This window comes from Psammomys obesus, unplaced genomic scaffold (assembly GCF_907164565.1).
Source record: "Psammomys obesus unplaced genomic scaffold, mPsaObe1.curated_primary_1811, whole genome shotgun sequence".
Taxonomy (NCBI): domain Eukaryota; kingdom Metazoa; phylum Chordata; class Mammalia; order Rodentia; family Muridae; genus Psammomys; species Psammomys obesus.
Genome location: NW_026596034.1, coordinates 34,837,015 through 34,850,115, shown reverse-complemented (window position 1 = coordinate 34,850,115; position 13,101 = coordinate 34,837,015). Strand labels below are relative to the sequence as shown.

Below are 13,101 nucleotides of genomic sequence, written 5' to 3'. Positions count from 1 at the left end.
ACCTCTGGTTGCCATGGGGGATTTTCTCTAAGGGTTCAGAACCAAAAGGAAACTAGCTGTTCTGAGCCCCATCCAAAGTGAATGTGCCCACTCCTAAGGCAGCAGGCCTCAGGGGATGGGGGGTAACAGAGGGTTGGAGGGTAGCTGGGATGGCTCTCTGCAGGTGGAGAAAAGATAGTCAGAGTCATGTAATAACACCAACCTGCGATTAAAGAGTGTCAACAGGGGCTAGGGAAATGGCCTTACAAGCATGCGAATCCTAAGTTCAATTTCCAGAAACCATATTTTAAAAACAAAACAAAACAAAACAAACAAACAAAAAAAAAAAAAAACCCCAAGGATCCCTAGGAGGAGGCAGCCTGGAGGCAGAGGCAGACGGATCATTCTCTGTCCAGCCAGCCTAGCCTACCTGGCAATTTTCAGGCCAGAGGGAAAGAAAAAAGGGCATTTGAAGAATGAACCCAGCTCAAGGCTGTGGCCTGACCTCCATGCAGCTGTATTCACAGGAACTGCTCACAGATGGCACACTCCTTGTTTAACGTTTACTCACCATTTAATGAGCCAAATATTTAATCCTGTCTTTAATCACTCTTTCCCAGGAGGCACCTCTAATGGACGCCTATCCCCTTGCACAGAGGGAAGACTCAGGCACAGGGATGTGAAGGCATCACACAAGTTCTCACAGGGCAACGGAGTTCACAGGAAAGCAGCCCGGGCTGGAGAATCTTGCAACACACCCCACGGCCTTTAGAGTAGCGCAGAGAAGGGACCAGAACACCCATGACCATCAGAGTCTTGACTGTCACACAGTGACAGAGCAAACAGTGACCAGGAGGAAACCCACCAGTGTGGCATTGTGCCCATTGAGATTTGCTTTCAGGACTGGAGAGATGGCTCAGCAGTTAAGAACATTTGCTGCTCTTGCACAGGACCAGGGTTCGATTCCTAGCACCTAGATGGTAACTCACAACCATTTGTCAGTCCAGTTCCAGGGAAACAATGCCCTCTTATAAGGTCTATTGAGAGCAAGCACTCACATAAGGACCATACATAAATGTAGAGAAAACACACATAGAATAAAACAAATAAACGTAACAAGATTTGCTTTCAGTCCAAGAAGAAAAAAAAATGAGGATGGGTGTAGAAAAAAAGAAAAATAAAAGAAAAAGAGGGAAAAGTCACATTCTGTCCTAGGTACTTCAGAGACAGTAAAGAATAAATAACAATGGATACAGGCAGAATTGAATGAAAACAGAAGGCAGGGCACACTAAGATTTCACTACCTCCACACTCGGGGGAGGGGTTGAGAAGAGGTGCTGTGAAGAGAAATCTTCAGAAACAAGAGGGAAAGTGACACAGAGAAGAGACCTGCCCACAGGGCTTCCTGGGGGAACAGCCACCTCCCAGATCAGAGGAGGAAGACTGGCCTTATTTCCCAGGAATCCACCGCCATGGCCAGACTGTGGGCTCTATGGCTAGAGAGGGAGCACAGGAGGTGATATCCAACCAATGAGAAGCTGCTGATTTATTGAGCGCATCTCTTGGTCCAGGGAGCACCAGAGCCACCAAGGCCAGCTGAGGCCCAGAGTGCCCGCGTCATCCTAGTTGCCAGGGTCTAAGGTGGAGCCAGCCCAAGACTGGACACTTCTCACACACTCCTGGGGCCACTAGGAGTCAGGCAGCCTCTTAGTCATTCCATAGTCTCCTTGGGTTTTGAGCAAAGGCCTACAGGTGTGCAAATTTCATGCAAATTCTGCTAATGCAGCCTAAAAGCTATGAGGAGCCATGGAGGGGCCAAAGGAAGAACCCGGAAGCCTGGGGGTGAACCTGACTCTCGCTGATCCTGTCTCCTTACACAGCAGGACACAGGGATGAGTCACCTCAGCCTCCTCCGTACACCAGGAAGGGATGGACCCTCCAGGTGCTGCAGCTGGAACTCCAGGTGGCAGACACACGCGTGGTCTTGCAGGTGACACACAGACTAACCAGGCCTCATATTCACGGCTGTTCAAGAGATCATGTGCAATGCTGACCCTGGTTCCGGAAGCTTCCAGAAACACAAGTCACGGGCACGTTGTCTTCACTGTCTACACTTGATGGTGCTTCGCTGGGCTCTCTTCCCTCCAGTAAGTCAGCAGAAGGTTCTGGAAGAGGCCTTGCAGTGGCACAGAGCGGGGCTTAGCCTAACTTTGAGAATTCTGCAGCCCCCGTGGTTTTCTCATAGTGGCTGCAGCTCCTGGAAGGACAGTGACTCTTCAGGAGATTTTGCCATAAGGCACTTGGAGCTATGTGCTGCGCCCCGTCCCATGACCACCATCACTCTAGCCTCGGGGTATGACTTCCTTACAGGCGGGGCTGCTTTCAAAGCCGTGATGCGATGAAGCGAGGATACAGAGGGCGGTCCATCAGGTTGGAGTTCTCAGCTGAGGACACAAGATGCCTGCAGAGGAAATTGGGGCAGGGCCAGGGAGGATCATGCTTTCTGGTTTAGGCGAAGCCAGCTACCAACACCTCCATCCCAGGCCTCCAGAATGAGCCATAGCAAGCTGTAGAGAAACGGCACCTCCTCCGAGGGAGGGCATCTGCTCCCATGAGGGACAATACTATTGAATCCTCACCCCCAGCTGTGCCCGTAGACAGGAAGCAGGCAAGAGGCCACAGAAAGCGCCCAGGCCTTCAACCCCGGAGACCATAGTGACCACAGGCCCCACTGAATGGTGCTGTGCTCCCAATGTCTCACAGGTCAAAAGCCTCACAAGGACATGAGTGTGATGGCTCAGTGAACAAAGAAAGATCCTTGTTGTCAGGCCTGATGATCTGAGTTCAAGTCCTGGGACCCATAGGGTAGGAGGAGAGAACTGATCCCCACAAGTTGTCCTCTGACCTCCAAACGCACAAAATAATTTTTAATACTCTGTAACAGACCAAGGTAGCACAGACACGACTGTGCGTAGGTACTAATCTTCCCCTCCTCTCAGCATGGACCATGACTGTGCTTCAGTGTTAATCTTCCCCCACATTTCCAATGAGAGCCCAAGGGACAGCCACTTTGTGGCTTCCTGAGTATGCAAGCACAGGTACTGAGTGAGAGCTCAGCTCTTAAGGGACGGGAGAAGTGGTACTTGGAGCTCACTGCTACGTGCTCGCCATCTTGATTTTAGCTTTAAGTTTGTGCCACACAGAAGTCCACGGGGACATGGGTCTTGGTGGCTCTGCTCCTGCAGGGTTCCGCTGCTCACACCCACTATTCCAGGGGCTGTGACTACCCTCCCTCTGCAGTCTCTGCTGTGGGAAAGCCCAGGAATGGCAGCCTGGGTCCCCCTCCCATCCTCTTCCCACTGGCACCTCGTGTGATAGGCTTCAGTCTGGCCCGACAGTGTTGCTCACACTCACAGTCACCTCATCCAGCTTCTGCAACCCCAGCTCTTGACTCTGCTAGGGTCATTGGCCAAGGCCCATTTTGTCCCAGTTAGGAGGTCCCTGGATGCACTTTCTGCCAGTGCTCATTTCAATTGGTCATTGGCAGGGCAGGAGGAGAGCTCAAACACTCTCTATAAGCCAGGCTGCTTTGGGCATAGACAGACTAGTTCCCACCCTGGTGGAAGTAGCTTCCTTATTGAGGAGGGACACCTATCCATCTGGTGGATGACCCATGAGGCCACTGAGAGTGCTCAGGAGCCCCAACTCCTAGCTTGAGCCCCTCCCGCACCACACACACAGGCACACACCTGTATAGGTAGATCCTGGCTCCAGAGCTCTGACTCTAGGCTTCTTTACCCTTGAGGACAAGGCTTGCAGCATTAGGACTAAACATGTCCTAGGGTGTCATCTCTGCATTGATTCTTCAGGACCTTCAGGCTTCCCTGAGAACTAAGTTGAACCTGCTTCAGCAACTGTGCCTGATAGGCACAGGCCTGGTGGCACCAGTGACAACAATCTCAACACACCTCAGTGACAGGAGACCAGAGACATTATAGATCTCAGTTGGGGGATGCTCCAGTATAAACCACAGAGGTTGGCAGGGCAGAGAAGGGCAGCCAGTAGCAATCAAGTGCTTGGCATGGGCCTGCCACCACCAAGGAGCCCTGGAGTGAGCTATGAAACACAACAGAGAGCAGTGAAGAAACAGCAGCTCTGCAATCCAGATGTTCCTTATCTGTAAGCGGCCAAGCCAGTTCTGCAGCTGTTGGTCACAGCCTGCTTGATGGCAGATTCACAGAATGATCTCCTTAAACTAGCAAGCTCCTGGTCAGCGCACACACACTTTGAATGTCCATCCTCCTCTCTCCAGCTCCAGAATGCTGGGTGACAGATCTGCATATCGGGCTGGAAATCTTGCTACTACCGTGGAAGGGCAGCCTGAGGGAAATCCCCTCCCCCAGTTCCCACCCAGCTCCCGGGTATCCACGTGAGCGGTGTGTCTTCCCTTCCCTGTGGAGGGGGCTGACTCTGGACTTCCATCACAGAATGGCAAAGAGGTACATCAGAGGTTGTAAGTCCTCATTCTCGGGAGGGGTTGCGGCTATTCTGAGTCTGCCTTTAGGCCTTCATACCGCACAACCCATCAAGCTTGCAGCAGGGAGCCCCGTGGAAAGGACTGCATGACCAGGAAACTGGCCTGGCACAGCCATAGCGCTTAGGAGTGGATGGCTCCAGCTGAGGCCACAGCCCTGCACACAGTGTGGCCACGCCTTCGTGGGAGACCCTGAGCCAGGAAGACTCACCACACACACAGGCACTGGCTGCGAGCTCGGGGGCAAAGCGTTATTCAGTCAGGGGTGGAGAAGGAAACCAGCTGCTGCACATCGTGTGTTGGGTCTTAGTCTTTCCTGTCTGTCAGGAGCAGCTTTGAGCTCTATACTGACAAGCCTGTACCCACAGCTGAGCTGTAAGCCTGTGGCTCCTTCCATTGGCAGGTTGAATGATAATATGGATTGAAGTCACACCTCAGAAGATGACAAAGGGCCTTGAAGATGACAAGGGGCAGAGGATGCCACCATCTTCTCTAAGCTCCCCACAGATTGGTGACTTCTGAGGGGCGTGGGTCAGCCTCAGGCTAAGAATATGTATGTATAAGTCCTGTGATATATTATGGGGAGATAGAACCCAGGGCCTTGCACATGTTTAGACAAGTGTCAGGCCTTTTTTTTTTTTTTTAAATTATTTTTTACTTTTATTTTTTAGTGTATATGGGTGTTTTCTCTCTCTCTCTCTCTCTCTTTCTCTCTCTCTCTCTCTCTCTCTCTGTGTGTGTGTGTGTGTATACACACTACATGCATGCAGTGATCCCAGAGGTCAGAAGAGTATGTGGATTCCCTGGAACTAGAATTGCAGATGGCTGTGAGCTGCCATGTGGGTCTTGGAATTGAGCCTGGGTCCTCTGAAAAGCGACCGGTACTCTTTACCAAGAAGCTGTCTCTTCAGCCTGAGTGTTGGGTCTTAAACACGGAAATCTGTGATTTTTTTCCCCTTTACCACGTCTCTAAAGTCTGGCATAGTTATGAATTTGTGGACAACTGCCAAGTCCTGACTTAAAACTATTCAAAGGCCCCCACTGCTGTCAGTAGAAAGGCCAGATTCCTCCTGACAAGGCTCCTGGGGTCACCTGGGTAGCCTGACCTTTTCAGTCCAGCCCCTGTTCGTCCCTCCTCCTGTCTGGAACTCTGCCTAGTTCACTCATCTTTCCACTGCTGTTAATCTCAGACATTATTCTCTCCCAGGCACCACACTCCACAGTCAAGGTCAACTGTAACCTGCTTCCACCCACCACCACAGATGCCTAAGGGTAGAGAGTGCGAGCATTTTCCTCAGCTCTGCCCCCCCCCCACACACACACAACAGGGGCTGGGGGCCGAGTTGAATGACAAGGTATCCACTGTACGTGCACATCTTCTGGCACCCAGACCTCCATCCGGAGAGCCCAGAAGGGTGACAAGCTCAATAGTCGGGATGGCAGGGCAAGCGGGAGTCACACCCACCTCAGGAGCAGCCTCGGGGGCAGAGTCAAGATCCCGGATCTAGCACCTGGCCTTCCCACAACAGGAATTTCTAGTCTAATGTTTCTCTCCTACTCAGCTGGATGTCAGGGAGAGCTTTGTCCAGCGGCAAAAACAAGGAGTCCTTCAAACGCCTGTCCACTTATCACCCTCAAAACAGCAAAAAGGAGCTCTCGTCCCAACTTGGGAAGCTGAACTTCAGTTAACTGACCTGTGAATACTTCTGTCCTCAGCTCTGACTAGGACCGTCCAGTCCATACTCAGCAAGAACCCGCTGGTGTCTGCCTGGAACCCCGACACTCTTCTCTATCCCAAAATTGCCGTAGAGTTCATCCAGAGGCCTTTGAGGGGACGTGGCCAGTTCTTAGGACCGATTCCTCTCAAAGCTGGGCAGCTGTGACGCTGACCAGCACCTGGGACACAGCACAAACCCCACTGATCATGAAACCAAGTCAGAAGTGATCCCAGAGGGAACTGGGGGTCCTTCCAAGGCCTCTTGGGGGCCACCAACCCCCAGCAGGAAGCGGTGTCACCTCTGGCCTTCTTCCCTCACCTCATTCCTGGGGACTGGTTTTCAGTGCGGTTGTTTTGTTTCTCGCGGTTCTGAGGGTGGAAGCCAGGGTCTCACGCACTGACCCCCTGCAGGTTCCACTCTCCCCTGAGCCCCTACTGCAAGCCTTCTGCAAAGGCCCGCTTTGGAGACGGCACATCGGCAACGGCTAGCCTTTTCTGAGCACTGCCAGTATCACCAGCCTCCTCACAGGTCTACCGTTAGGCTCACCACGTGCCCAGGGGACTCCCTCACCTCCACGCACCTGCAGATGGGGAATACACCTGCAGACAGCTCTTCTGAACCGCTCAGAACCCAAGTCCACCTGGCTTAAAGTGTCTCCATGTGAGTCACACCAAACCCAGGCCCGCACACTCTGAGACTCCCTGATGACCACCAGCTACACATCAGTAGGCCTTGGAGATGCCCAGCCTTGCACAAAACATCAAAAGACAGAGAGAGAAAAATAGAAGGTGGAAGGAAGCCATCTGTGTCAACAAACACACTTCAAACCCCTGTTAACCACACATTACAAACATGTAAGGAGACACTTGGCATCAGCAAAGGATTATGGTACGCCGCTAACCAGGGAGGCTGCAGAGAAACATGGATGGTTTTGGGGCCAGCCCTAACACCAGAATTCTGACACCAACACTGACACTGACTCATACAATAACCTTTGTGGATAAATGCATAAACATTCAAGAACCATACAATCAAATGTTTTGATTATGGCATTCTTTGGGGGAAAAAAAAAGCTGAAATGTTACAAAACATTTTCTGTTTTACAAAAAAAATTTTACAAAACAAATTTAACCTGGGCACACACACCCCCCTTCCCCTCTTCCCCCGTATGGGCCATGGACAGACATGGTGTTCTGGGTGTTCCTCAGACCTTACAAAGCTGGCAGTGGGGGTGGGGGGCTGTGCTGGATCACCAACCCACTGGCGTACCCCAGCTGCCCTATCAGAGTCACAGAACAACTAACTATACGGTTGTTGGTCCTGGAGAGAAACTCCCGCCGCTGAAGTTCTGAAGGGTTATCCCAGAGAGAGCTCTGGAGGTCCAGGGTCATACAGCTCAGACTGGGTCTTTTTTGGAGGGGGACAGGGTTTCTCTGTGTCACTCTGGCTGACCTGGAACTCAGAGATCCACCTGTCCCTGCCTCCCGAGGGCCGGGATGAAAGGCGGCGTGTGCCACCCTGCCTGGCTCAGAACACCTTTTAAAAACCACAGCGATGTAGACGAAATAAAGTCGGGAGCCCTATTGTGCCGTTTCGGTTTTCACTCTTCAACTTGGCCAGGATTTTGTGTGGCTTTTTGGTCCCCATCTCCACCCCACCCCTTTCAATTACAGCAGCGTTGAAAAGCCCGTACAACTGCCTGTGTGTGCAGAGGCATTTAAATTCCCTGGAGTCGGAGAAACCTAAGTCATGACCAGATGGGGAATACGGGTCCCGGGCTGGGTGGTCTGCCAGCAGCGAGCCCTTAAAACGCGCAGGCCTCAGTTTCTCATTCCCAGAATGGGCTGGCCTTCCCCGGTTAACTGAGTTCTCTGCCTTGAGCCCGGTTGAGCTGCTTCCTCCGAAGCCAGCTTCTTTTCAGTCGTAGGAGGTGTTGAGAATGATCTCGGTGTAAAGTGACCCATGGGGTTCTGGGGCTCAGATGCAGCGCCCCAGGGGACAGATGTGGAATCCGATCCCTTGCTTCACACCGGATCGCCCAGACTCACCAGGGTCTCCACTTCGTCTCTCTCCAGCGGCTTGTACCGATGGTCCTGGCCCAGGAAGGGCAGTTTCTGCAGAAACTTGAGGCGTCTCCCCATGGTGAGCTGGCGTCCTGGCTGCTCCACGGCCGGGCGTGGGGCGGGCCGCAGTCCCTGCCCGCGTCCCTGGAGCCCTAGCGAGGCCGAGGCTGCTGCGCGCCCAGGCTTCCCCGGCGGCCGGGTTGCCCGGGAGCTGCCTACCTGATCCCCAGGTGAGCTCCGCCCCTGGGCAGGGCTGCAGCGGCGCCGCCCTCTGCACACCTGGCCCGCCCCGCTGGCGCCTGGACCCCAAACTCCCAGGGTCAACCGCGGGGGGCTCTGGAAGGACCAGGAAGCTACTGTGTGGTCTCAGAGCTGTGGTTTTTGTCCAAACCTGCCAGAGTATGAGAATCACCTGAAAGGGGGAAGATCTTGAGCCAAAAGCCTTAATTGGGGTGGTGCAGCTGGGGCCAGTCAATCATCTGGCCTCTCCGAGCCACCTGGCTGCATCTGTAATTGAAATACAGCAGGAAGCTGAGACCTTACCTCCCGGAGCCTTACCTGCACCTCCCAGGGAGTGTCCGTGGGAGTAGGGAAACTGGGGGCACCACAGCCACGGGTGGAAGATCCCTGAATGGTGGGTGAGTGTTGTACATTTCCTGAGTCTTTGGTTATTGCCCTGTCAACTAGCCATCAGGACGGCGCCCCCTTTCCAGGAAAGGGGGGGGGGCTTCCTGAAGGCAATGTGATGCCAGCATCCTGCAGGGCTCAGCACAGAGCGCGTTTGCATCAGCAGCACGCTGGCACCCTGCAGCAGGGTGGCACACGCTCTGGGCTGCCCAGGGTGGGCTGCGGAAAGCCATGAGGCTTCAGGGTGCACCGGGGCCCCCAACTCCACAGAGCAGAGAGGGCTGGGCCAGGCCCCATCCTGGGTTTACTTTTGACCACAGGCAACTGATCAACTGACAGCCTATTTGTGTAACTAAACTTCCCCCCCTTTGACCAAATATCTGCCACCTGCCTCACTGGCTCCCCCAAGTGGTGGGCACTGCAGCCCTAGCCAACCTGATGGGTCACGCCCGTGGGCTTCACGTCTCCCCTGCATCCTTCTTAACAGAACCAAAGCTCCTCCATCCCGTTCCCCTTCCCCCATTACAATGCCTGTTCCCCACCAAGACCCCTCCCCCAGCCTGAGACCTCACCCCACTCCTACTGCACCTCACCCCCCAGTTCCAAAAAAGAAGGGGAACTGCTGTATTCCCTCAACTTTCCCATCCAGGCCACTTCCCTCCAGATGTGTGAGCTTGGGTGACTTCTCCCACCTCTTTCCACCTCAGTTTACCTCTCCATGAAATGGGGGGAGGGTGACACTATCTACCCACTTGTATGAGTCGGGGGTCCCAGAATGAAATAGCACCCTCAGGCTGAAAGCTGAAGTGAGAGGCTGTCCCCAAAGATGTGGGAACAGGTAGGGGAGCTGGCAGGGACCTGAGATAGGGCCTGCAGGATAGGCACATAGAGAGGACAGAGCCACTCTGTGCGAGTCGGAGCTTCAGGGGATCGGAAGCCAGCAAGCCACGGGTGACAGTCCGGGCCTGAGTCCCTGAGAGAAACGGAAGAAGGTATTCTGTGGCAGCAGCAGAGAAACTTCCAGAACAAACGCCAGGGCCTGTTGTGTTGCTGGTGAGGGCTTGTGCAGTGGGAGACCTCTGCCACCTCCTGGCACTGAGAGCTCCTGGGAGAGGCTGCGGTTCGTTTGGAGAACAGGTGGGAATGTGGCTCTTCTCTCTCCTGGGTCCTCTGCAACTTGTCTCCCATGATTCTAAGAAGGATGCCGTGGTGGCGTGGAACCTCTCAGCTTTCCGGCCGTGTTGCTGAAGGGGGCAAGGCCCCAGCAGCAGCAGCAGCAGCAGCAGCAGCAGCAGCAATGGGTTGGTTGGTCATCCCTCTCCCTCCCAGAACAGCCCAGCTCCTGGATCCTCACCACAGCCTCACTCCCACTGGATGTGTGGCAGCTAGAATTTGTGGGCAGGTATACAAATGCACGGGAAGCCTGAGCTGAAACACTGGGTGTTTCGTCACGGAACGACAGCAGATCATGAAAAGATGTGCACAGCAATGGGACGAAATGGCTGGGTGGGCACGCTCAGTCTTCAGAGACTGAGGTTTGCACGTAGCCGCCACACACCTCTGCTGGAGTTTAACATCCTGAACATGCAGGCCATGTTCTCAGGCCATGTCCATGGCAAAGCGTGCTGTTTGTAAACTGGAGTAGCGTGGGCTTTCTGGTCCTGTGGTCATGTGCTTTTTTTGGAGGCTGGGGATGGATAACGGGGGGTGAGCAGCAGCCACTTGATCTGACCGGGGGAGAAGGGTTTTGAAATTTCCTTCCCAGCCATTCTCCTGTTCTTCCTGGGTTCACACTTCCCACATTTGTGTTTCTAGTTGCCTCCCTCCACCTCTCTCACACTTCATGCCTGCTTTTTGAGGCGAGTACTCTCTGTGGCTCGTCTTTTGCTTTGACTGGGGTAAGTAGGGCTCTTGTTCAGGTGTGCCCAGCAGTGACACCTGGGCTTCTCTTTGTTTTCAGCTTCTCAGTTTTGTCGCTTGTCACATCACAGTAGCTCCTATGGCCTCAGAGGGTCTTTATTTTGTCTTTGAGACATTTTGGTGATTTTATCTCTTGGTAATAAAATTTTTATTTTCAAGGCATCCTTCTTAGAATCATGGGAGGCAAGTTGCAGAGGACCCAGGAGATAGAGGAGACACGTTTTATTTCTAGACTCTTGGAAGATTCCAGAACCCACACTTGAAGGACTACCCTCAGAGAAAACAACCAGCTGGGAAGCCTTGAGGTGTGCAGGTTGGAGATGGTCCTGACAGCTGGGCCGGGGATGAGAGCCAAGGGCGGAGCCTCACCAGAAGCATGTAGCCTTTCTTGAAATGTGTGCTCTGGACTCCTTGAGCAATGAGTGAGGTCACATCGGTCAACTCCCTTCACTCTCACCTTGAAAGTGGACTCCTTTCATTCTGTATGAATTAGCTCCCAAGAATGCATCTCAAAGAGCTTGACACAATCTCAAGGCGCCTGAAATTTATTTGGTCATAAATTACACTCCCGGGTTTGGCAACTGAAGGCATCCTCTTCTGAAAGGCTACGCCGCACACAGGTGTATCTCAGACATGTTTTTACGTCGTGGGAGTGAGCTGGGAGTGATGCCTCCTTGCACAAACACTTCCCCTGCTCGTGGGCTGGTAGCACACACGATAGCAGGTGCGGCATGACTGTAATCCCAGCACTGGAGAGTTGGAGGCGGGAAGATTGCTGTGAGGTTAAGGCCAGCCTGAGCTACAGTGTGGGTCCCAGGCCAGCCTGAGCTACAGTGTGAGACATTGTCTCAAAACAGCAGGAACAATACGATGTACAGTTCAAGAGAGCTAAGTTGCTGGGGAAAAAAATACCATTGATTCAACAACTATTCTGCGTGTGTGTGTGTGTGTGTGTGTGTGTGTGTGTGTGTGTGTGGTCATGTGTGTGAAAGTGCATAGGCATGTGTGTGTGCGTATGTGTGGAGGCCAGAGGTCAACCTTGTGCATCTTCCTTAGTGAATCTCTACCTTGGTTTTTGAAACGAGGTCTCTCACTGGTGTGGGCCACCCCGGTATAACTGGGTGGCCAGGGAACCCTGGGAATCTACTCCTCTTTGTCTTCCAAGCACTGGGGTTCCCCGTGTCTCATCACATCTTGGACTCTGCCTCTGTCTACCCTTGCCTCCTGTGTGCTGGGATTAAAGAAGGAGTTCACCACCACTGTCCCGCTTAGTTTTTTGGGTTTTTTTTTTTTTGTTTGTTTGTTTGTTTGTTTGTTTTGTGTGTGTGTGTGTATGTGTATTTGTTTGTTTGTTTCTCTGTGTAGCCTTGGCTGTCCTGGACTGGCCTTGAACTCACAGAGATCCACCTGCTTCTGCCTCCCCAAGTGCCAGGATTACAGGTGTGTGCCACTGAGCCTGTCTTGTTTGGCTTTATACGGGTCCTGGGGATTGAACTCACCTTCATGTTTGCACGGGACATGCTTTACGGACTGAGCCATCTCCTGGCCCCTCCACAAGATCTTTTAAGCTGTTGTACAGGGATTTGGGACAGCCACAACCACAGCACACTCTGGCCCTGTCCTCTCCTATGGGTGAGATGGCCGCCGTGACTCTCTGTGTGGTGCACTGCCAGGCGGTGAGGGTGGCCGGCTGAATAACTGGGTGAAGGCATGTCCCTAACCCCTGCCATGTCACTTTCCCACTGTTGTGACAAAATGCCTTAAGGAAAGATTCGTTTGTTCTTTCCTTTGTTTTTTACCCACAGTTTTAAGAAGTACATTCCATCATGGTAGGGAGGTCATGGTGGCAGGAGAGTGAGGCAGCCAGTCATAGTGTACACAGTCAGGATGTCAGGAAGCAGAGAGAGGTGGCCGCTGGTATAGCCAGCTGATTTCTCCTTTTTAGGAAGCCCAGGACCCCGGCCCAGGGCATGCTGGACTCATCTTTAGGCCAGTTCTCTTTCCACCTCAGTAGCCCAGATAACCCCTCAGAGAGAAGCACAAAGCTTTGTTTTCATGGAGACTCTATCTAACCCTATCCTGTCAGCCATCACATCTGAGGGTGGATCCTTATCTGGAATGGCGATCTTCATTGCTCTTAAGCTCCTGGGGGTAAATTCAGCCTGGGCCAACTCTGGGTCCTGGTTGTGGGGTATCCCCCAGAGAAGACTGCCTGGACACAGGTCTAAGCCAATAGAAAGTCTTTGCTAGCCAGCTGATG

General features: G+C 53.0%; 1 protein-coding gene across 2 annotated transcripts in view; it reads right to left on the bottom strand.

Annotated features, from left to right (window-relative positions):
* Positions 1-8,401, bottom strand: part of Atp2c2 (ATPase secretory pathway Ca2+ transporting 2) — a 55,194-nt gene extending 46,793 nt beyond the window's left edge. For both annotated transcript variants that reach the window (XM_055621104.1, XM_055621105.1), the window contains exon 1: positions 8,280-8,401. In XM_055621104.1, the coding sequence (XP_055477079.1) occupies positions 8,280-8,372 (93 nt within the window). In that variant the 5' untranslated portion in view covers positions 8,373-8,401. The remainder of the gene's footprint in view (positions 1-8,279) is intronic.
* Between the last annotated feature and the right edge of the window lie 4,700 nt (positions 8,402-13,101).